Source organism: Gordionus sp. m RMFG-2023, chromosome 3 (genome assembly GCF_954871325.1).
Source record: "Gordionus sp. m RMFG-2023 chromosome 3, tfGorSpeb1-WG-v2, whole genome shotgun sequence".
NCBI lineage: Eukaryota > Metazoa > Nematomorpha > Gordioida > Chordodea > Parachordodidae > Gordionus > Gordionus sp. m RMFG-2023.
In genome coordinates, this window is record NC_088777.1 from 27,088,147 (window position 1) to 27,111,344 (window position 23,198).

General features: G+C 25.6%; 1 protein-coding gene across 2 annotated transcripts in view; it reads right to left on the minus strand.

Moving 5' to 3' along the window:
• Positions 1–22,691, minus strand: part of LOC135925860 (WW domain-binding protein 4-like) — a 40,416-nt gene extending 17,725 nt beyond the window's left edge. The window contains exons 1-5 of one of the 2 annotated variants that reach the window (XM_065461385.1): positions 22,636–22,691; positions 22,518–22,590; positions 22,340–22,474; positions 12,380–12,467; positions 2,252–2,414 (exon numbers count right to left, since the gene is read on the minus strand). In XM_065461385.1, coding sequence (XP_065317457.1) covers positions 2,252–2,414; positions 12,380–12,467; positions 22,340–22,474; positions 22,518–22,590; positions 22,636–22,637 — 461 coding nt within the window. In that variant the 5' untranslated portion in view covers positions 22,638–22,691. The remainder of the gene's footprint in view (positions 1–2,251; positions 2,415–12,379; positions 12,468–22,339; positions 22,475–22,517; positions 22,591–22,635) is intronic. The other variant, XM_065461386.1, reaches the window with a different exon arrangement.
• Positions 22,692–23,198: the final 507 nt, after the last annotated feature.

Sequence of the window (23,198 nt, forward strand, 5' to 3'; positions counted from 1 at the left end):
ATAGAATATTTAAAAAAATGATCTCGATAACGATCCACAATTTAAGGTCAGGATCTTAAATCCTAGAAAATTGACAAATTTAGGAATCCTAGATCGGCGTTGATTCGATCCTTTAACAACTCTGATCTAATCTTATGCCAACCCTTAGTAGACTCCATGTTAAAAGGCATTGAAATAAGGTAAACAAAATTTATATTGACTGAATAATTTATGTTAAGCTAAAAAATTTATAAAATTTTATGATGATATATTTTAAATACTCTATTTTTGCAACTTTTATATTCCCCAACCTCTACAGTGATGAAAATGTCTTGAGAGCAATGATTCATCCGAAGTTTAAACTTAACTGGCCATACATCAATTCCCATGATACTATAGATCAACGTGATAGGCTCATGGCTAAGTTGAATAGTCTTAACCCAAACAAAGATGGTCCAATTACATCATCGAAGACATCCGACAATAATTTTTTTGAAATAAAAGAATGTATAATAGAAAATCCACTCGATTCCTTTTTTAAGTCAAAAAATACTGAAATGAGTATTTCTGATAATCTATCTTATGTTTAAAAAATGTATATAAAATTAAATACTCCCTTGCCCTAAAGTGCTAGTGTCGAGAGATTATTTAGTAAGGCAAAACTTATACTTTCTGATCGTCACTCTAGACTTGGGAATGATAACATTGAAATGATTTTATTATTAAAATTCAACAAATTACCATAAATATTTAAAATTTATTATATAAATTTTTTTATAATCAAAATTAACTATATTTTAATATTTATAAATGTTGATTTTTATATATTATTTATTATACAGTTACATTATAAGCAAAATAAAAAAAAATTGTTTCTAAATTTTTTTTATAAAAAGTAGATTAAAAGTAGCTAAAGCTACTTTTTTTGACAAATAGCGTTAGCGGTAGCGCGCTACTTTTAAAAGTAGCGATTAACAACTCTGGTTATAATGTACCTTTTTAAAACTAAATAAGTTTGAACTGAAATACCAAACGATATGTAAATTATAAAAAATATAAACATTTTTAAATTTTTATTCTTAAAATTTTAATATTTATTCATGACGCATTTATACTTTTGAGCAAGTAAGTATCTTTTTTTGTAGTTATATATTTAAGAATATATTCTTTAATTTATAAATAATTAAACGTAAAAATGAGGTAAATATTATAAAAATTCAGTCTTTTTATTTTAAAAAGAAATATTTTTTTGTTTTAAAAAATAAAATTATAAAGATATGGTAAAAAGGGGAAAACATTAACAGTGAAACAAAAGTTCTAATAATTGACGCGTTAAAAAAGGATACAAAAATATAGCATCATGTTTTAAAGTAGGCTATAAGACAGTGACAAATATTAAATACTCTTATCTCAAAAATGGAATAAAATATAGTTTGCCCAAAGGAGGTTCACGTGCACGCAAAATTAAATCAAGAACAGGAAGAATATATATTAAATTGTATAATGTATTGCACTTTATCAAAAAGGTTATGCGAAATGATTAAAGAAAGATATGATGTGGAAATATCAAAAAATACGGTATCAAGGTTACTCTCAGGATTTAGGTATAGCTTTAAAAGAGTATCACTACGTTCAGTTAGAGAAAATACCGAATCAAATATCGAGATTATTTTTAAAAAGACAAGATTATCAAAAATGAGAAGAAAAATAAATTGAGAGAAGATATAGCAAGAAAAATAAAGTAAAGAAATTGCAAAAAGTTAGAAATAAATTGAGAAAAGATTCGGTAAGAAAAATAACGTAAAGAAATCGCAAAAAGCTATAAATAAAATAAGAAGGAATAACAAAAATAAGAAATATTGACAAGAAATTTTAAAAAATTACGATTTTCCTTTTTTAAATGGGAATTTTCCTTTTTTGATTGACAATTTTTCTTTCCTTTTGGGAATTTTCCTTTTTCGATTGACACTTTTCCTTTCCTTTTGGGGAATTTTCCTTCGATTGACACTTTTACTTTTTTGATTGGACCTTTTCCTTTTTTGTTTGGCACTTTTCCTTCTTTGAATTGACACTTTTCCTTTTTTTGTTTGGGCCTTTTCCTGTTTTGATTGAACCTTTTCCTTTTATGATTGACCCTTTTCCTTTTTTGATCCGACCTTTTCCTTTTATGATTGAAACTTTTCTTTTTTTGATTGGGACTTTTCCTTTTTTGAATGGGAAACCCTGTAAATGCTTAAATATATAATTATATAAAAAAGATTAATGAATATACCTTTTAACTGTTTTCCATTTTCCAATGAATGGAGCATCTAATGAGCGTTTTGGCGTGGTTTTAACTGTTTTAGAATATGTTTTGATGGAAGCATTATTTGTTTCCACAGAGTTTAAGGGTTTATTTATTGGGCCTCTTTCAACTATTACATCGTCATAATTGCCTTTTATTATAAAAGAAGTTTTGAATAAAAAAGTTTGCTAATTATTTTATATTAGAATTCCTAGAAAAAGCAATAAAAATGAATAATTGTGGAATTTCGTTTTGTTTCAAATGGTACAGATTTGGTAAAGGTTTTTTTGCGTTAAAATCATAAAATATTTAAACAACAAAACAAATTTTTTAGAAAAAAATGTAGATTATTTTTTCAAAGGATTCACAGCTTAGGCTATAATTTTCTTTAAGTTATATTTATCTTTGAAGTATCGGCTATTGATATCGGTTAAAATAAAAAGTCTAATATTGTACGATACTAATGCAACATCCAAGTTATCTTCTGAACCAACCCGTCAGTCTCGCGTGAAGGGATATGGTTATTAAAATATCAGGCCCGTGGTCCGAAAAATATTAATGTTATATTTAATTTGTATTCTTCCTTTTTTTCATTATTGAATACCACAATTATAAAATGAATTTAAATAATAAGAAAAGTTTTTTAATAAAATAAGATGTTTAAAAAAAATCAGGAGGCGGGAAATATTTACTATTCTTTTTCATATCATATTTTGCAATAAATAGAATAAAATAAATAAACATCATTAAATTATTATGTAGACACTGGGAGATTCCCGGGAGGAGGGGGGGGGCGTCAGGCTTCTCCAGAGCCCAAAACCTGGCCTCTCGAAATTTTTTTTATTTAGTTATATAATTTTAATTCACCATTAACGATTAATCTAAATGAAAATGCAAGAAAATTTTTAAAATATTATTTATTTAATTTATACAAATTAGTGTTGTAAACGAACGCGTTCATTCGTTTTTTTGAAAAAAATGATGAACGGCGTTCCTTTTATTTTTGACGAACTTTGAACGTGAACGCGTTCCTTTTTTTATGACGAACGCGTTCGAATTTAACTTTCGTTCAATTTTACAAATACTTTTTATTTTTATTTATTTGATAAATTTAATATTTCCGATTTTTTTTTAAAAAAGTATTATTTATATTTTTTAATCGGCTGCGCATTTCCTTTTCACATTTCAATTTTTTTAACACAGTTTATTAATTTGAATATTATTGTTTATATTTTAATTCAATAGATTAGCATAAGCATGGATATCCTCGTCATCTAATTCTGAAAATCCAAAATCAGATGAATTATCATTACCATGGCCAAATATGATAAATGTTTTACAGTAACATCCTATATTGAAGGAACTAATTCAATGCTTACCAAGTGTAAAATGTGCCCAAAAAGTATTATATTGTCAAAATTATCAGGTTCCAATTTAAAACGACATTTGATTGTATTATTAATTATTTTATATAATATAATTATAACTAAGTAAAACATTTTGAAGAAAAAATGCATTTGGGATATTTGACCCCAACAATAACGATAGTTATTTTAAAATTAAAAAAAATTAATGGCCTATCAAATATAATCAACCATTGATAGACGCCGTATTAGATGGGATTAATAAAAGGTATTAAATCTATCACTCTCAATTAATTACATATATTTTATTTTTTTTAAAGATTTGAACATATATGTGAAGATCAATATGTTCTTTCTGCAATATACATCAGTATAAAAGCTTCAATGGCCATGGATAAAACTTCCACAGAACGAACCTATTAAAAATAAACTTATAGCGTTATTGAAAAAAATGCTTTGAAAACCCTAGAAATGATAATGCAAGAACTGTTAATTTTGGTATCGCGTCATTACATAGAAACCATTACAGAGAAAACAATTATAGAGAAACTTTTACAGAGAAAACAATTATAGACAATGTCGATTATAGAGAATTATTTTATAGAGAATGTATTTTACAGAGAATTTTTTATAGAGAAAACAATTATAGAGAATGTCATTTATAGAGAATAATTTTATAGAGAATTATTTTATAAAGAATGTATTTTATAGAGAATTATTTTATAAAGAATTTTACTTAAAGATATGATTATTTTATATATATAGTAATAGGAAAAAAAGGTTATAGTATTTTACATAATTTTAAATATTAGAATTACCTTATATAAGCGAGGTTTTTCGATTATTAGATGAATTAATGGTAGAATAAAATTTTGACATGATTTATAAGGAATTTTATGAAATTTATTTTTAAAGATAAGTACAAAATAAAATAGATAGTGTTGTTAAAAGTTGCTTTGGCAATGTAATGCAACTAGTTAAGTTAGTAGTTAAATTTGGGAAAATATAACAAGTTACAGAATAGTTTTTTTTAAAATATAACTAGCTACTAGTTACAATTATTTTTAGTGGATAGTAGCTTCAGGGCTAGCCGGATCGATTAAATTACGTTAAATCGAATATATTTATATTTATTATTTATATTAATATAAATACATTGGCTAAGATTTAAATCATATAGTATAAGAATGTTAAAAAAATTTACAAATTTAAATTTATTAATTAATTATATTTATTGAAATATATATAAATTAAGTAACCAGTTACTTTTGCGCGGATGCCTGTTTCATATGTCTCAATGCATATGGCGCATGGTTCAAAAAAATCTGGTAATTTGCAATGCTTACAAAACCGAAACAAATTTTGCTATGTACATAAAAATGTTAATGTCACTGGCATATGTATCAATTGAGAATGTAATTCATGGATTCAAAGAATTATGTGCCTCTAAATTTTATCAAGAAAATAGGGATATTCTCTCCCCCTTGATAGAATACTTGAAGGGACGTGGATTGGAAAAATGATAGCGATGGAGAGGAAGTCGCCAATATTTAGCATTTCTCTATGGATTGCTACGAATCGACACTATCTCAACAAAAATCGCTAAAAATTGGGAGGCTTATATCTCCTAGAAAATTTTTAAAGTAAATTTGAAATTAATATTAATAGATACTAGGGGATTAAATACTTGTATTTAAATTAAAAATTTAAAAAATATCGCTAAAATGGAAGAAATATCATCCAAAAACCAAATATAAATAATTCAGTAGAGGACTGGCATAGAAGTTTTTCGTCTCATATAAGTTCCCATCATCCAACGATTTGGAAATTTATAAAGAATTAGTAATTATATTATATTATAAATTTTAGCATTTTAATTTTTAGCTCTCAAAAACGAAGATAGTCTGAATTGTTACAAATTGGAACAATATTCTTTAGGACTATTGGCTCCGCTGTCAAAGTAAGAATATCGCGAAAGATCCAAAATAATTTTTCTAATTGTTGAAGATTTTTATTCAAGAACCATGCTAAATTATCTAAGGGCTTTATCCCATAATTTAAATTTAAATGTTTAATTTAATCATATAATTGTATTTTTTATATTGGTATATTATTTATACTATGTTTATTTGGATTTTTTATGAATAAAAATTTATTAGATATTTCGAAATGAATATTGCTAAGCTCAGTATATTATCAAGGTTTATATAAAAACTTCATATACAAATAGTATTAAAAATATTCTATAAGTCATATTGCCAAAGTAACTTTTAACAACACTATATATTTTATTTTGCATTCTTATCTTTAAAAATAAATTTCGTAAAATTCCTTACAAATCATGTCATAATTTGTTTATCTCTTAGTGACAAATAACTTTTAACTTAAGAATGGATTATCGGTGTGTCCCATCTATAATTGAAAAATTTTAGGAAGAATAATAATATAAGTAAGAACTAAATAAATTTTGCTGAAGATAAAAAAAGCTTATAAATGAAAATTTCTACATTAGTTTTGTCAAATTAAGTGGTTACCATTAACTAGCTAAAAAATATTTATAACTAGTTACATTTACAAAATCATAACTGTAGCTGGCTACATTTTTTAGAAAGTAACTAGTTACTTAATTTAAATAAATATAATTAAATAATAAATTTAAATTTGTAAAAATTTTTTATATTCTTTTACTATATGATTTTCCTTACAAATCATGTCAAAATTTTGTTCTACCATTAATTCATTTAATAATCGAAAAGCCTTGTGCAAAGATAAACAAATAATTTTTTGTACCGATTGTAATAATTCAAAAACTACCCATGTTATAAATAGTTTTATTATTTTTTTTGTATGAGTCATGAAATATTTTTTTTGTTTGAAATTTTATTTTTAATATTTTTTTTTGTTTCGCGCAGTCATCTTGAACGTCATTATATAAATATTTTTTTTGTTTGAAGTTTTATTTTAATATTTTTTTTGTTTCGCGCAGTCATCTTGAACGTCATTATATAAATATTTTTAATATTTATTATGTAAAAAAAAAATAAATAATAATTTAATATTTATAAAAAAAAATAATAATAATCTTATATAAACTAAAAAAAAGTGGAAATTCATATTATTATCAATTATATTTTTTTATTGTTTTAAAGAAAAATAAAACCAATTTATTCAAAAAAAAAAAAGGGGTAAAAAAATAAATAAATATACTGTTAAGTTAAACATAATATTATGCCAAATACTGTAATTTTTTTTCCTATGACTATATATAACATTTTTTATAAAATTATCATATTCTTAAATAAAATAATTTTCTATAAAATAATATTCTTTATAAAATAATTCTATAAAATAAATTCTCTATAAAATAATTCCCTATAAAATACATTCTTTATAAAATATATTCATTATAAAATAATTCCATAAAATACATTCTCTATAAAATCATTCTCTGTAAAATCATTCTCTATAAAATCATTCTCTATAAAATTATTCTCTATATAATTATTCTCTATAAAATTATTCTCAATAAACGACATTCTCTATAATTGTTTTCTCTATGAGTGCATTCTCTATAAACGTCATTCTCTATATAAAACTTTCTCTATAAACGACATTCTCTATAATTGTTTTCTCTATAAGTGCATTCTCTATTTTTGTTTTCTCTATAAAAGTTTCTCTGTAAAATACATTCTCTGTAATGGTTTCTCTGTAATGACGTGGAACCGTTAATTTCGAGATATCCTTTTTTTGTCGAGGAAGTAGAGAATGGATTGGAGGAGGATAACTTATCTCAATTCTTTGAAGCAAATAACAAAACAATAAATGTTTTTAATAAATTCCCTACATTAAAAGAGTTATTTATTAAGTATAATACCGCAATCACCTCATCTACCCGTGAGCGCGTTTGCTAATGCCGTATTAACTGCCAAGCGTTCTTGTCTATCAGATAAAAATTTTGAAAAATATTGTTAATAAAAATTAATAGAAAAATTTTTTATAAATAAAAATATCTTTTTATTTTATATATAATTTTTAACATGGCTAATATTGTGCTAATAAATATAAGACATTTATTTATATTAGAAAATTTTAAAAAAATTATCATAATTTTGAACGGTTCATGAACGTGAACGCGTTGCTTTTTTTTGATAGTGAACTTGAACGCGTTCGATTTTTGTCAATGAACGTTGAACGCGTTCGATTTTTTTAGAAATGTTTACAGGACTAATACAAATTAATAAACAAATGAAAACCTAAGCATAATTATTCATTATATTTTTTGTGTAGAAAAACAAAAAATTTTAATAGGAATAATTAATTTAAAATATCTTTCTGCTGAAAGCATTACTAATTGCATCTTAAAGCAACTTAATGAAAAATATTAATTCTTCGAATATAATAAGCCAGGTATGACGTGCAAATGTCATGTCTGGCCGAAATGGAGAAGTACAAACCCTGCTTCAATAAAATTAATAAAAAGTGCCTTATATACATTGCTACAAGTTGCATCTTTTGGGTCAAAATTAGTATAATAATATTGTTATCATTTATAATTTTTTAATTTATCTAATGCATTATATAATTTTTTTAGGCGCTTTAACGTATGCTATAAATATATAGGTCATACTCTTAAGAGACTTTTAAACCAGAGTGGACTGGTCATTTAGAAATATCTCCTATCATTTATAAGAATTTTGAGGCTATTGGTGAAATATTATTTTACTTTTCTAATAGAACTTTATATTCAGAGTTAGAGGTTTCTACTCATAATTCAGCTGAAGTCTCTGGTCTTTTATCTCAACGCGTTAATATAAATTACATTATATTGAACATTTTAATTTATGAGATATTAATAACAATAAATCCACTAAATAAGTATCAACAGTAGTAGGTGCTAATATAGTGGATGCTGAAAATTGTATTGATTACACTATCAATATATTAAAAAATAAAAAAGCGATAATTCTTTTGATTTGATTAGAATTAAGGCTGAGAACTTTTAGCAAAATTTAATCTTACTCCCCACAAATCATCAAGGGTACGTACTCCTATAATTTTTCAAGATTTAGTCGAGACCAAATTACAATTTGATTGTGAAAAAGACTCCAATTGGAGTTCTTTAAAAAGGAATTATCAGGAAATTATTGATTATTTTCTGTTGATCTTTTTTTAGATAGATTTACACTGACTATAATCACCTATCATGTTTTAATACATTATCCTTAATTGACCCTGATTATTTTATATCGAATAAAATGGCCCGATTAATCATTATTAAACTTAAATATGGAAACGTTACATTATATAATGAAAATAGCTAAAGGATTATTAGCTGCAGAAGTTAAAAAAAACACATAATTTTGAAAATATTAAATATTATGTATAAAAAATATCATCATGCATTTAAAGAATTGTATATATAGTATTATTTTGTATTCATATTACATTAATAAATTTTTAATAAAAATAGCAAAAAACTTCTATAAATGCTTATTTGTTTTATTTTAAAAAAATAGTGGCCCCCTCAAGTAAGCAGCTGGCCCCCCGAGTTGAAAATTCCTGGCGGCGGCCTTGCAGATGGACGTACCAAATGTTAAAATATCAAAATGTTGCAACCCATTTAATCTACAAAGTCATGCTTATTATCGCAAGAATCTAAAAAAGATTCTACCCTGGATGATACAAAAAAATTTACCAATCAATTTAGATATGTTAATATGCTCTTCATGCTGACAAAAATTAGCAAACATTCCTTATACTTCAAATGACAAGGGGAATCTCCCATTAAAAGAAAACGCCTATGTAAACAGAAATATCCAAAGAAAAAAATATCTAGAGTAAAAAAGGTTAACGACTAAAATTATACCATTATCTTCATCAAATGATGAAATATTACAGATGTCGATTACAAATAAATATAGATTATTAACATTATTGCCATCAAATATGACAGTAAGAAAAATTGTAAAAGAATTTAATATTATATGGCGTTAAAATCAAAAGGTTTAATAAAAGAAAAGGGATTTTTTTTTCAACACCAAATCCTAAACCTGGTAAGACACGCCACCGTTGCTATTATCAAAACTTTTTATCGCAATGATAAATATAGTAGCTCGAATGCTGGGAAAATGTATCTTTTTTCTATAATTAAAAATGGTAAAAGGATTCAAGTCCAAAAAAGATTAATTTAAATTTATTTACGAGAACTATATCTTAAATTTAAAGATATTTATACAATAAAATTGGACTCTAAATTTTGTAATCTTCGTCTCGAGAATTGTGTGTTTGTTGGCAGCAGTGGTTAAATATGTGTTTGCTCCATTCATCAAAATACAAAATTAATGCTGAAGTTTGCCGAAAATTACTTTAAATGAAGATTTAATTAAAATTACATATATGGATATATTGCCAAAAATACTTTGTAATCCAGCCATATTAAAATTCTTTTTTGGTGATTGTGCTCAATGCCCTGAATCTTCTAGTTAAAAGGCCATGATAATTAAAATATTATATTAAAGTGATATCGAATATAATACCTACAAGCAATGGGTATTTACAGATCGTACAGATCTTTTAGCTATCACTTCATCCACCTACAATATTTTTTAGAAATACTTTTCGAAAAGCTAATATTTTACTATTACACTAAGATGCAAACAATATTCATGAATTCTCTTAAAATTATTTAAATGAAGGAGAATATATCAAGGCAGATTTCGCTGAATTATGCCTTGGTGGTTAAAGGTGAAGTAAAAGGGTTTCACTGGAATAAATCTCAAGTTACCATTCATCCTTTTGTGATTTATTACAAGTCACTTAATAATGTAAATCATTTAAGTTTCGTAATAATATCGGAATCTCTCGTTCATAATAAATTGCCGTTCATTTATTCCAAAAATATTTAGTTCGCTACTTAACAAAGAAATTTCAATGCCCACCAAAAAAATTCTTCTACCTTTCAGATGGAGCAGTAGCACAACGTAAAAATCGCAAAAATTTAATCAATCTTTGCCACCATGAAGATGATTTCGGGATAAAGGCTGAGTGGTATTTCTGAACCACATCTCATGGCAACTCAGCTTGTGAAGGGTTCGGAGGTACAGTCAAACGTTGGGCTAGTTTACAAAGACCTGTTTCAGAACAAATAACTTGTCCTAAAGAGTTTTTTTTTTACCTATTGTAAGGAAAATATTAAATATAATTTATTTATATTCTAATTTTTTTTATATTAAGGAATAAATTTCTCCTATATTATGGAAGATGAATATGAGAAAGAACAAATAATTTTAGAAGAGAGATTCAATAAAGCGCGTACAATAACCAGGAACGCAAAAATTTCATAAATTCAATTTCTCAGGATAAAATTTAAGGAAAAATTTATTCAAACTCTATATAAATATAACAACTCGCTCGAATATTAATACAAATTTACTATATGAAAAATAAATGGATATATAACATGTAGACAATCAATGTGGATGGCTTATGTTTTAAAGAAAAAAATCGAAATAGAGGAGGTGTTAGTTAGTTTTTTGTATCCTCAAAGACCCTCAAATTCTTATACATATCCTTCCTTGATTGACAAATTGTGGATACATAAATTACAAATTTTAGATGCGGTCAATTCTTAAACTGCTACCGGATGAACTTATACTTTACATAAGGAAATTAAAACTATTTATCTTTTTAATTTATTTTCTTAAAATATATATAATTATCTAACTAAATTTTGTTTTAAATATATTTTAAATTATGGAATATATGATTATCTATCTATATTTCTATATTATTAATAAAAAATGAATAATAAAAAAATTATACGAAAGATATTTATTATTGGAAATTTTTTAAATTTTATTAAGTGTCTAATGGGCATTTGCCCACATTAATTCTCAGTTTAATTAGTATGTTAATTAATTTTTTAGTATAAAAAGTAAAAATATCCTGTTATTGGCAAGTTAGCAATAAAATTTACCATAATCCGTAATAAAACGCCATCTACCTTTTTCAATTTTTGGTAAATTGTAACCGGAAGAGTTGATAGCGTCGCCAAAGTTTTGACATCGTATATATATTTATAAAAGGTGTCTAAATAAAATGAAAATAAAATTCGAGAACAAACTCCCTTTTTACTTAAAAATACAGGTAAAGCAATATAAATAAACCGGAAATTAAAGACTCAAATAGGTGCCAATTTTTTTCGATAGCTCTTTAAAAATATTTTTTACCTACAATATGATATATTATATTTTTTTTATTATAAATAGTTTTTGAGATATAAGCACTTTAAAAATCCAAAGTGACTCTTTTTTGTATGATCCCCTATATCTCGAGAACCAGGTGTGCTAGCGAGCTAAAATAAACGGTTTCTCATTTTTTTACCTATCTAAATAATTTCAGAAATTATTAACAATTTTAAAAGGGGTTGGCCGATAGATTTGATGTGAAATGGCCCAGTTAGCAATAGTGTTACTTTATAGCACTAGTTTAAACTCATTTAATTCTATATAATAAATTCCGCAAATTATATGAATAACATGTTACTATTTGTTAACTGTGAGAAAAATGGGTTTCATTGATATGATTACTATAAGATTTATAAAATAAGATGTTAATATTATATTCTCTATATGAAATTTGATGTTGAAATAAAGGTTATTAAAATAAAATTTATGGAGGCCTAATTTGATGTAGTATTATAAAATTTAGGTTGATACACATGATATAATTTTAATTAATACACCATTTTTACCTTTTTTGCCTTCATTGTCACCTGAATCAAGCTCATTAATAATCAAAGAATCATTTTCAAGGTCCCTTTTGAAGGATTTCATTGCAGCCTAAAATTATATATATAAAAGAGAGGTTGTAGTGCGTTATATTTTTATATAGCCATAGCTACTAGCGCTACTTTTTATGTATTTTAAATAAATATAAAAATAAATTTAAAATTTTGAATACATTTTATTTCCATAAAATGGGAGATAGGGGAGACCGGGACATGTAAGACAATTTCAATTTTTATTTAAAATAAACTCACAAGTGTCAAAAATAAATTTTATATGGATAATTATTATATATCTAACGTCAAAAAATATTTATCCCAACTCAATTCGGTATACCTTTAAAATAAAAAATGTTTTTTAAAAATATTTTTCGTCTACATATTTATTATATCAAATGAAAGCCTAAACTTCGATCATTTGTGTGAGTTCAATATTTTAAGGTTAGAAAATTTTATCATTTGTCAAAGAAATTCTGAATTAAGTTATAATCTAAATAAAATTAAATGAGCAATTAAATTATAAAAATCTAGAACAAGGATTTTGTTAAATGTATTTCATTTTAATATTTATTTATTATTATTATTAGGTCAGAGACCTGCAGACCCGGCCCTAAACCTGGCCCGGGCAGGGCCGGGCCGTATTTTAAATTTTTTAAATATATCCGGGCCGGGCCTAAAAATTTTTTTTAATATATCCGGGCCGGGCCTAAGATTGTTAAACCCGGGCCGGGCCTTAATATTTTTTATAAAAATTTTTACATTATGAGTTAATAGTTATAAGATTATATTATATTATAGTTATGATTAATATAATATTGGGTGATGGTTAACACTAGTGTTGTTAATTGGTTGGTTGTATAAAACCAGACCCGGGGTTTGGGTCTAAAAAATCGACCAAACCAGCTCTGAGCACAGACCCGGGGTTCAGACCTGGGGTCCAGACCCGGGGTCGTGTCGTGTAACGATTTATTAAACAAGTTAATAATTAAATATTTTTTATTGCAATAATAATAATGACTGAAAGAGGGCAGGGCGGGTCTACTAGGTCTTGGGGGGTCAGGAATAATTTATCAAAACAAAATATCGATATATGGGTAAAATATAATCTTCTAAACTAAATATCTTTAGATTGAAAGTATTCATTTTTTATCTTGATGGGTATGAATGACTTGGTTTTGGAGGTGGATGGGGTAGGGGGGGGTGAAAGTGGGGGGGGGGGTGAAAATTAATATTTTTTATATGGAAATAAAAATATTTTTTTGTAATGATAATAATAATGATAATGATCACTCATACAGGGCGGGTATAGGTCCTGGGGGGGGGGGGGGTCAGGTATATTTTTATTAACACAAAATATCGATATGGGTGTTGTTTAATTGGTTGGTCTTGGTTGTGTAAATCCCAAACCCGAGGTGGGTCTAATAAAATTACTGCGATCTAAATTAGCAATATTTATATAAGAAATAAGCCAGCATTAACTCGAGTCGAACCCCATAAATAATGTTGTTTCAAATATTTTAATTAAAATTATTTATCAATAATATCGAACTTAAATAGGAAAATCCTGCAAGCAACTCAGCTTATGACTAAAAAATTTTTAATCGGGGACTCTTAGGGCTTGGAAATAATAAAAATGAATTATTATGTAGGTTTGCTTATAGATTATTTCTATACCATCCTGATCTTAGTTCAGAATTAAATACGAACTTTCTGACCGGATTTATTTAATTTCATCAACTAGATAATAAAATTAAGTATCTGTAGCTAATTTTTTTAATAAAATCCCCTATTTTCTTATGTGATAAAAAAAGTAAATATATTTCTATATGATTTTAAAATCTAAAATAAAGATGTGATTGATATTAACGAGTGGCTGCGTCTCTTCTATAAATATAATAAAAAATTTTATTTTACATAAAAAATTCAACATAAATATGATTAATTTAGATCTATTTAAAAATATTTCCGTCAACATTCTCGATGGAAAAAGTTATAATTATAAATTTGATGAAAATTAATTTCCATTTTTTTAAATTTCGGTAGAAAAGGAAGTTTTTCAAAAACACATTTGTTTTCAATTATAATTTTATTCGTATTCGTAAATATCATCATCATCGTCATAGCTTTTCTTATTATGTATAATATAATTATAATAAGCATATTAAAACTGAAACAGAAAATAAAATATAAAATCACATAATTAGTAATCACTATTTTCAAACTTCAAAGATATGTATTATATATAGATCGAATCGAATTTCCTTTTCGATATATCATATCGTATCCGTATGTGAGTTAAAGAGGCTGTGAAATATATTAAATCAAAAAAGTAGTAATTAATTACCTCAATTATATGGATCTAGTTTTGTTATTTGGTTTGAAGAACCATTTGAAAAATAAATATTTAAGTTAAATAACAGGAAGTTTTTAAAAAATAACAAAAATTTTCTCAACAATTTCTTAAGTTTTTAATAGTCATTTATTTTAATAAATAAAATCGAAATCCATATTTTTTTAATAATAATAATTAATTAATCATTCTGCCATATTGTTATTTTTATGCACATTCTGTTAATAAAAGTTTGCGATAATCTCTTCAGAATCTTTTTTTAGTGAATTTGGTGATATTAATTAACTTGACAGTTAACATCGCCGTAAACGTAAATTGATTTCTGATAAATAAGTAAATTTTGGTATTTCCAATAAGAAATCTTCGATTTATTAATGTTAAATATTGTTTAAAATTTTATTCAAATTTCATATTATATATGTTTATTATTTATTATATATAGATTAATGTTACTTATTTATATAAAAGTTATTTAACAATAAAAATATTTTATATACTTTTAGAATTGCAATAGAATTGAATAAAAACTATAACTGATCATTATAATATATTTAAATAAATGACATAAAAATTAGATATGATATCGGATCGGTAATCGGTCGATATCAATTTAATGTCGGATAGGATAGGCCTCCAAAAAGTGATATCGGTATACACCTACTTAAAACCCAAATTTATTAGTTATACCTTTAAAACCCGTGGTGATCCTGGATAGTTGACATCCCTTTAAAAATTATGACATATATATTATTGGGAATATAACTTTAATATAATAAAGAAAAACTTTTTATTGGCCATTATTTTATCACAAATTATAAATTTACATTTCTTTTTATTATTTATACATGCATGAATGACGTTGAATTTTTATATTGGTCCTCCACATTAAATTACAATATCAATATGTGTTAAAATAAAATTTTACTTTTTTATTTTTATTCCGTCATGCATGGGCTACTCTTTTTGAATATTTATTACATATATTTTTATTTTACCATATAAATTTTTTATCAAAAGAAAGAAAATGGTAAGAAAATAATAATAAAAAAAGCTTTATTAATTTAGAATGAATAAGATAAGAAGAATAAGATTTAATTTAAGATTAGAAAATGAAATATTTTTTTTTTACTTTTTATTTATCCGAGCCCAACCCCAAGGTGTAAGTCTGGACCCCGGGTCTGAACCCCGGGTCGGCCTGAGCACAAAATTTGGTCGTAAATTTTACGACCAAGCAAATTAACAACACTAGTTAACACTACCTAACAACCCACAGATCGAATTTCCTGCAAATTTATTCAAAGTATTTATATATTTTTTTATAATTCATATCTAAATTTTTACAACATATTTTACCAAAACAATCAAATAAAGGAATATCTTAAATAAGCCCCAATATTCAAGTATTATTAATATATTTTTTTATAATTCATATCTAAATTTTTAGAATATATTTTACCAAAACAATCAAATAAAGGAATATCACTTCTTAAAGTTTGTAATGCCTTTCAAAGCGAAAAGGAGAAATAAATGTGATTTTACTTAATATAAAGCATTTTTTAATTGAAAAATTTGTTTTACACAAGTATCATTTTATTTCTCTCTTTCTCTGTCCCAAATTCAAGCAATTACGTATGTAGTCAGGGACAGATCGCAAAATGACATGATGGAAAACTATATAAAAGATTATATTAAATTACAAGAGGCTCAGGAAGTAAATGAAATACCATCGACCAGTCAAATTACGACTGTTGTTAAACAAACTGAATCGTTTTATGACAAATGGGGCGATGGTAATTCTGGTAATATGTCAATACCCGATGGTAAATATTATAATTACATAAATAATAGATAAAACATTTAAGGTGGATAATTTGTTAGAGTAGTGGGCGGCTCATCAAAGCGAATTTCCAATTTTAGCAAAATTGGCAATTCCTGCTTCAAGTGCAAGCTGTGAGCGGAATTTTTCCACTACGAGAATTCTTGAAGAAGTAATCTTCAACCTGAAAAGGTAGATATGCTTCTCTTTCTTCATGATAATTTGTGAATTTTTAATATCTTTCTTGAGTATAGGGTTTCGTCAATCATGCTGGTTTTTTACTTTGCAAACTGTCAAATATTTATTGCATTTATTATATTTACCTTGAGTCATGAAAGTTTTTAATCCAACATTTTTCATTATTTTTTTTACAATATTACATAATACAATTATCTTCTTTTGTTAAAAATTTATATTATAAAATAAATTATATTAATATTGTGCAATTAGATTATATTTTCAAAATACTATTTATTATACATGCATTTTTTTAAATAGCGATTTATTTTTATTTTATAAATTAAATAGTAAATTAAATACAATATATTATCTTCTCAAAATATTTTCAATTTTTATAAATTAAATATTAGTTTTATTTTTTTTAAATGTAATATAAAATATAGTATATGACAAATATTATTACCATTTTTATGAATAGTTTTATTTTTATAAATGCAATATAAAATATAGTATATGCTCAAAATATCCATTTTTATAAATAACAGTTTTATAATTTTTTTAAATTCAATATAATATTCTCAAAATATTAGCTTTTTACATGTATTTTTTAAATAATAAGCGATATTACTCGCTCAAAAATATGGTAAAATACCTCATATGTGAATTTTTGTATATACAGGGTCGTATATAATTTTAAAAAATTCCTTAAATTTTTAAATCTGGGCCGGGCCGTAAAAAATGCTTTTAAAAAATATCCGGGCCGGGCCTTAAATTTTTAAATCCGGGCTGGGCCGTGCAAATGGTACCTCTGCAGGTCTCTGATTTAGGTATCCGTTAGATCAATATCCAACAAATTATAATATCCCTAGAAAGTTGCCAATCATAAGAAACCTTTTTCAGGATGAAGAGATTTTTTATCTGTTAAAAAAGTAAATATTTATAATATTTTTAAATACCAGTTGATATGAAATTGTAGATATATATTATATAACTTTTATTATTATTTTAATTTCAATGTTAAACTATCTATATTGGTCGGGTATAAATACTATAATTTTCATTAATAAAAACTAGCTTTATGAATTCTAATAATACCAGTCACTGTGGCAAGCTCTGAGTGGAGTATAAAGGTGATATTTAGGTCAACCATGACTACTGAGATTGTGTGAGTTTATGATGCTATCTATATAATCCAAAATAACTTAAATTAGAGGAAATTCAAAGACTTTATAAAAAAAGCATGGAAAATTAATATGGTTATCATATATATTTAATTTTAATTAATGACATTTATACATCTTTTTGGATTGTATAAGTGGCGGAAAACAAATTCTTTCCTAAGGCCGACAGATAGATGTAGTAAATTAATTTATTCCCATTTTCTATATTAATTTATATACAAGATAAATATTTTATAGAACTTGCTATTCTAATATATAATTATTTTATAGAACATTGGTTCCAATTATTAGAAGTGGCATAGCCAGAATTCATCTTGAGGAGGGTTATAAAAAGATTTACGAGTCTTTGCTTCGATAACTTTTATTTGCCGCCTTAGGCTGGTCATGTCTATGAAAATTTATGATTAGGTATTTTATATTTTCTCATGCTTTTTTAAAATTTCAGTATCTTTATATCATGCCATTAAAATTGGCTGAACAATTAGAAGCACTAATTCTAACATCTATGCTAATGTTTTGTGCTTTATTAGCTATGAGTGCTTTAACCAGTATAAGTAGCCCTATAAAGGATAACAAAATTTTGGAAAACTTTACAGTTAAAAGGCAACTGAAAGCATTTACTTCGAAAATTGTAACAATATTTAGTGGATAATTATAAATTTTACAATCCAGTTGATAGACATTACTAAGATAAAAATTATTAGAAAAATAAGAAAAACTTGGCAATATGCCAGAATAGAAAATAGAACTAATTACCTAATATTGGGCCTAACTAATACTTATTCCTCAATCAGTCTTGTGAACCATAAAAACAAACAGAGTTATAAACAAAATGAAAAGAATGACCTCAAACTTAGAAATAAGCCAAGCCTTGAAAACATTAATTCTGACTGAAATATATACCAAACCATAAAGTACTGCTTAATTAGTATATTTTGTTGCATTAATCTGTGAAGTCGATAGTTTAAAGAAGAAAAACACCACTGATAAAATAAAAAGGAAGTTTAAAATATCTAGTTTGAGTTAATATTTAGTGCCTTATTTATTAATTCTTTAATCAATTTTGCCAACTATAAAAAAAGTAACAGAATTATAGGCCAAGATTGTGATATCAAGCCTTAAGCACTAAGTTTCAAATTTGTATTAAGACTTAAAGCTATATCAATAATTAGTATAATTTAGTGCTGTAATTTGTTTGGTATATAGTTTAATTGGCATCGTGTCAGAGGGAAGATAATAGAAGCACTGAAAATTTGTCTGTGCCAATAAGTAATGCCTGATTAATTCATTAATAAGTTTTTCCAACTAATAAACAGAAACCAATTATAAGCAAAATTATAATGACATACCTTAGACTGAGTCTTAAATATTGCATTTTAAATTGCAAATATATTTCTTTTTCTTGTATTAAAATATTCTTGAAACTCATGATTCTACAATCTTGATAAATATTATTCCTTCTTTTTGAATTAAATAGATATAAAAATTAGAGACACGAAGAGATACCATACCACAGCCTAGCCTTGCTCAAATTTTTTTTCAGCCTCTGATTTTTTAAAAATAATTGCATTTAATTTTAATTATTATAGCTAATAATGGTGGTTTAAAATATATGGTCTGGCCCAAATGAATTTGAGGCCTGACCCAGGAATTTTTAAAAAATTTCTTTAGTTCCAGCCAGAGTTGTTAAACGCTACTTTTAAAAGTAGCGCGCTACCGCTATCACTTTTTGTCAAAAAAAGGAGCGCGCTACCACTATCGCTATTTGTCAAAAAAAGTAGCTCGCTATTAGCTACTATTTTTTAAAAGTAGCTTTAGCTACTTTTTAAGCTAATTTTTATAAAAAAAATTTACAAACAAATTTTTTATTTTTTGCTTATAATGTTATTGTATCTTCTTCTTCTTCTCCATTTTATGACGATTTCCAATTTTACCCAAGTAGGCCAGTTTTCCCTCTGATTTTTCTTTTCCAATTTTGACGGTCCTGAGCATCAATACTTGTAAGATTCATGCTTCTCATATCCGCCGCTATCACATTTGTCCACGTCATCTTGGGTCTTCCTCTAGGTCTTGATCCTCCTACTTCCATCATTGTGCATCTCTTTACCCAGTCATCTCTTGTCATACGTTCCACATGCCCAAACCATCTTAGTTTATTTCGTCGCAATACCATACCAATCATTTCTATACCTAATCTTGCTCGCAATTCCTTGGTTTTTCTCTCTCTCAGAGATACCCCACACATCCATCTAACCATCCTCATCTCTGTTCTTTCTAATTTGGCTTTGTGAGTATTTTACCCTAACTAGAAAGTGACTCAAGAGCATACTGTGGAAACAATATTATCTGAGATTGATAGTATTGAAGAGGAGTTCCATTTAAAAGCCAAAATAATACCAATAGTAACTGATGCTGGGGCCAATGTCAAAAGAAGCGTATTAGGGGATTATGAGCATCATTTATGCTTAGGGCATGGACTACATAATTTGGTTACAGTTGATGGCATAAAAAGTTACCAAAATTGATATTCTCATTAAAAAAATTAGAGAAGTTATTTCAGCTCTTATATATCGAGTAGATTTGTAATGTGAAATTGAGGCTTAACATCGTAAATGTCTCTCAGTCAATTTATGAGACAGGTAATATCTTGGATATTGATGATTCTGATCCATACCTTGATGACCATTTTGATATATCTGATGAATCGGATAATAGAAATGGCATTGCACCAACCAATCTAATTAATGATAAAACTTTAAAATTAAATTGCCCTACCCACTGGCATAGCATATTAATTATGCTAGAAAGTGTTCGCAGTGTAAACAAAATTCTTATAAATAATGTTCTAGATAAAATATAAAAACAATCTTTAAAACTCTTTAATAATGAATGGGATATGATTAATGAGCTTTACACAGTATTAAATCCATTCCGAGAGTTGGTGGAATTTCTTTCCTCCTAAAAAGGATTGACAATAAACTTAGGTTATTATTTCGCAGTGAAATATAAATCTATAGATCTGGTTGCTCAGATATTATATGCTTAAAAGAAAATATGAAAAAAGCTTGACCATAGGTTTCCCATTACTGAACTTCAAGTTATTTTATATTTTTATTTATAAAATTATATTTTAAACATTAGATATTAGCAACGCTACTTGATCCCAGATTTCAAAATCTTAAAGTTGTTTAAGAATATTTAAATTCTAATTCTACGACATCATTGCAATTTTTAATTCGACATTTAAAATTTTAGAGCATGATAGAAATGCACAGTGAAATTCAAGTTGAGGATAATGGTCAAACATCAAGCTCTTGTATAGCTAAATTAGCTTGTAAACATTCCCTTCCAAGTAACGATTATAACAATATTAGTAATCTAGAACAAGAATGCCATATTTTACTCAGCCAAAATAATATCCCAGAAGAGGACACATTAATCTTTTGGAAGAAAAGGAGACTGGAACTTCCTATGCTTGCTAATTTAGCTAGGAATGTTCATTGCATACCTGCACAGCGAAAGAATTTTTTGCATTGCTGGATTAATACTCAATGCTAAAAGGACTTCTTTTTGTCCCACAAATCTTGATAAAATACTGTTTATTCATGACAATTTTAATTTTGCTAAATCTGAATTCTGACTTATTATATTTCATACTTTATATTTTGCTTGCATTCCAAATTTATTTTAATTATAATAAAAATCAATAGAATATTTCTTGTATGTATTGTTGATGTGACTCTGATCTGAGTAAAAATGCAATTCCTTAGTCTATTTCTGAGAATGAGAAAATACATAAATTTAAATTGGAGTAAGACAGGAAATAATTTAAGATCAATTAAACTATGTTGACAATTTATTAGAAAAGATCACCCAAATAAATTATGCAATACATTAATTTATAAATTAAATTCATTAAAAAAATTTTAAAATAAATATAACGCGCCACCGCCGACAATTTAGTAGACGGCGGCAAAATTGGCGGGCCGCCAAATGCGGATAAAAAAATTTAAAAAACTGCCGCCGTTGATTGAGACACCAGCACACAGGTCTAGATATGTCCTATTTTTTAAATATAATTTGTAACAAAAAAATTTATATATGAAAATTTAAATTAAAAAATATTGTTCATTCGTATATTTTTTAAAATATATTTTGTTAAATAGATAACAAAATTTAAAGAGAAAGTCAGATGTCTTATTAATTTTAAATGAAAGCAAATTTTTGTTAGATATTAGTATAAAAGCTTTATGAAGTCAAAATTATCACATTTTTCATGAAGTGGGGTTAAAGGAGTGTCTATATCACTGATTATTATTAATTATAATCTTATTATTTTGTAGTATTTGGCAACATTTGAATAAATGTCATCAATTTTTATTATCTATGTATTTAAATACTTTTTCAATTTGCATCATGCATTTTTCATATGCATTCTGTTGTTTATCCCCTAAAACCTTATTTTCACTAATTTGTTGTATTTTTCTTTTCAAATTTTCTTTATGATTTAACCCTTTTTCATGAATTGCAGAGCTCTTAAATATTTTTATAAATTTTATTATTTCAAAAATAATTTACATTAGCATTATCAGAAAACCAACATTTGCATAACTCACAAAACTTTTTTGGTTGTGATTTCCAATATGTTGTCCTAAAAAAAAGAAAATCCTATCAAAGTTTATTGATAAAGGGTTACATGGTTTATTAAAGATAATAGAGTTTGATTATTTTTTGGATAAAAAGATGATTGACATTTTGTCATAAGTGAGAATGGCAATAACATAAATATATTAAATATAAATTGATTAATAATATTATGCATGTTTAAATATTGAAATAAATTTGTTAACTAATAAATATTGGTAAAATATAAATAAGAAGTTTGATTTTAACAATAATATAATAAGTTAGATAGAAGTCGAATATATATTTATAAGAAAACTATATGTTATATTTGTGAAAATTATATATTTTTTTATTATTAATTTGTGCGCGACTTTGTTAAAGTCGTTAATTTTTTTACTCTTTATAAAATTAAGAGCCTGGGACACAAAAAATAAAATTAAAAAAGCCACAGTAAAAATAAATAAAATTTTTAGGATATAAAGTAAGAAAGAAATTTATTATAATAGCAAATAATGTATATTTGTATTGTCATACTTACAATAGTGAGTTTAATCTATTTTCTAACATTTAGTAATGTTAAAATATTTATAATAAAATTACTTATAAATTTATTATAATAAATAAGAAATGTAA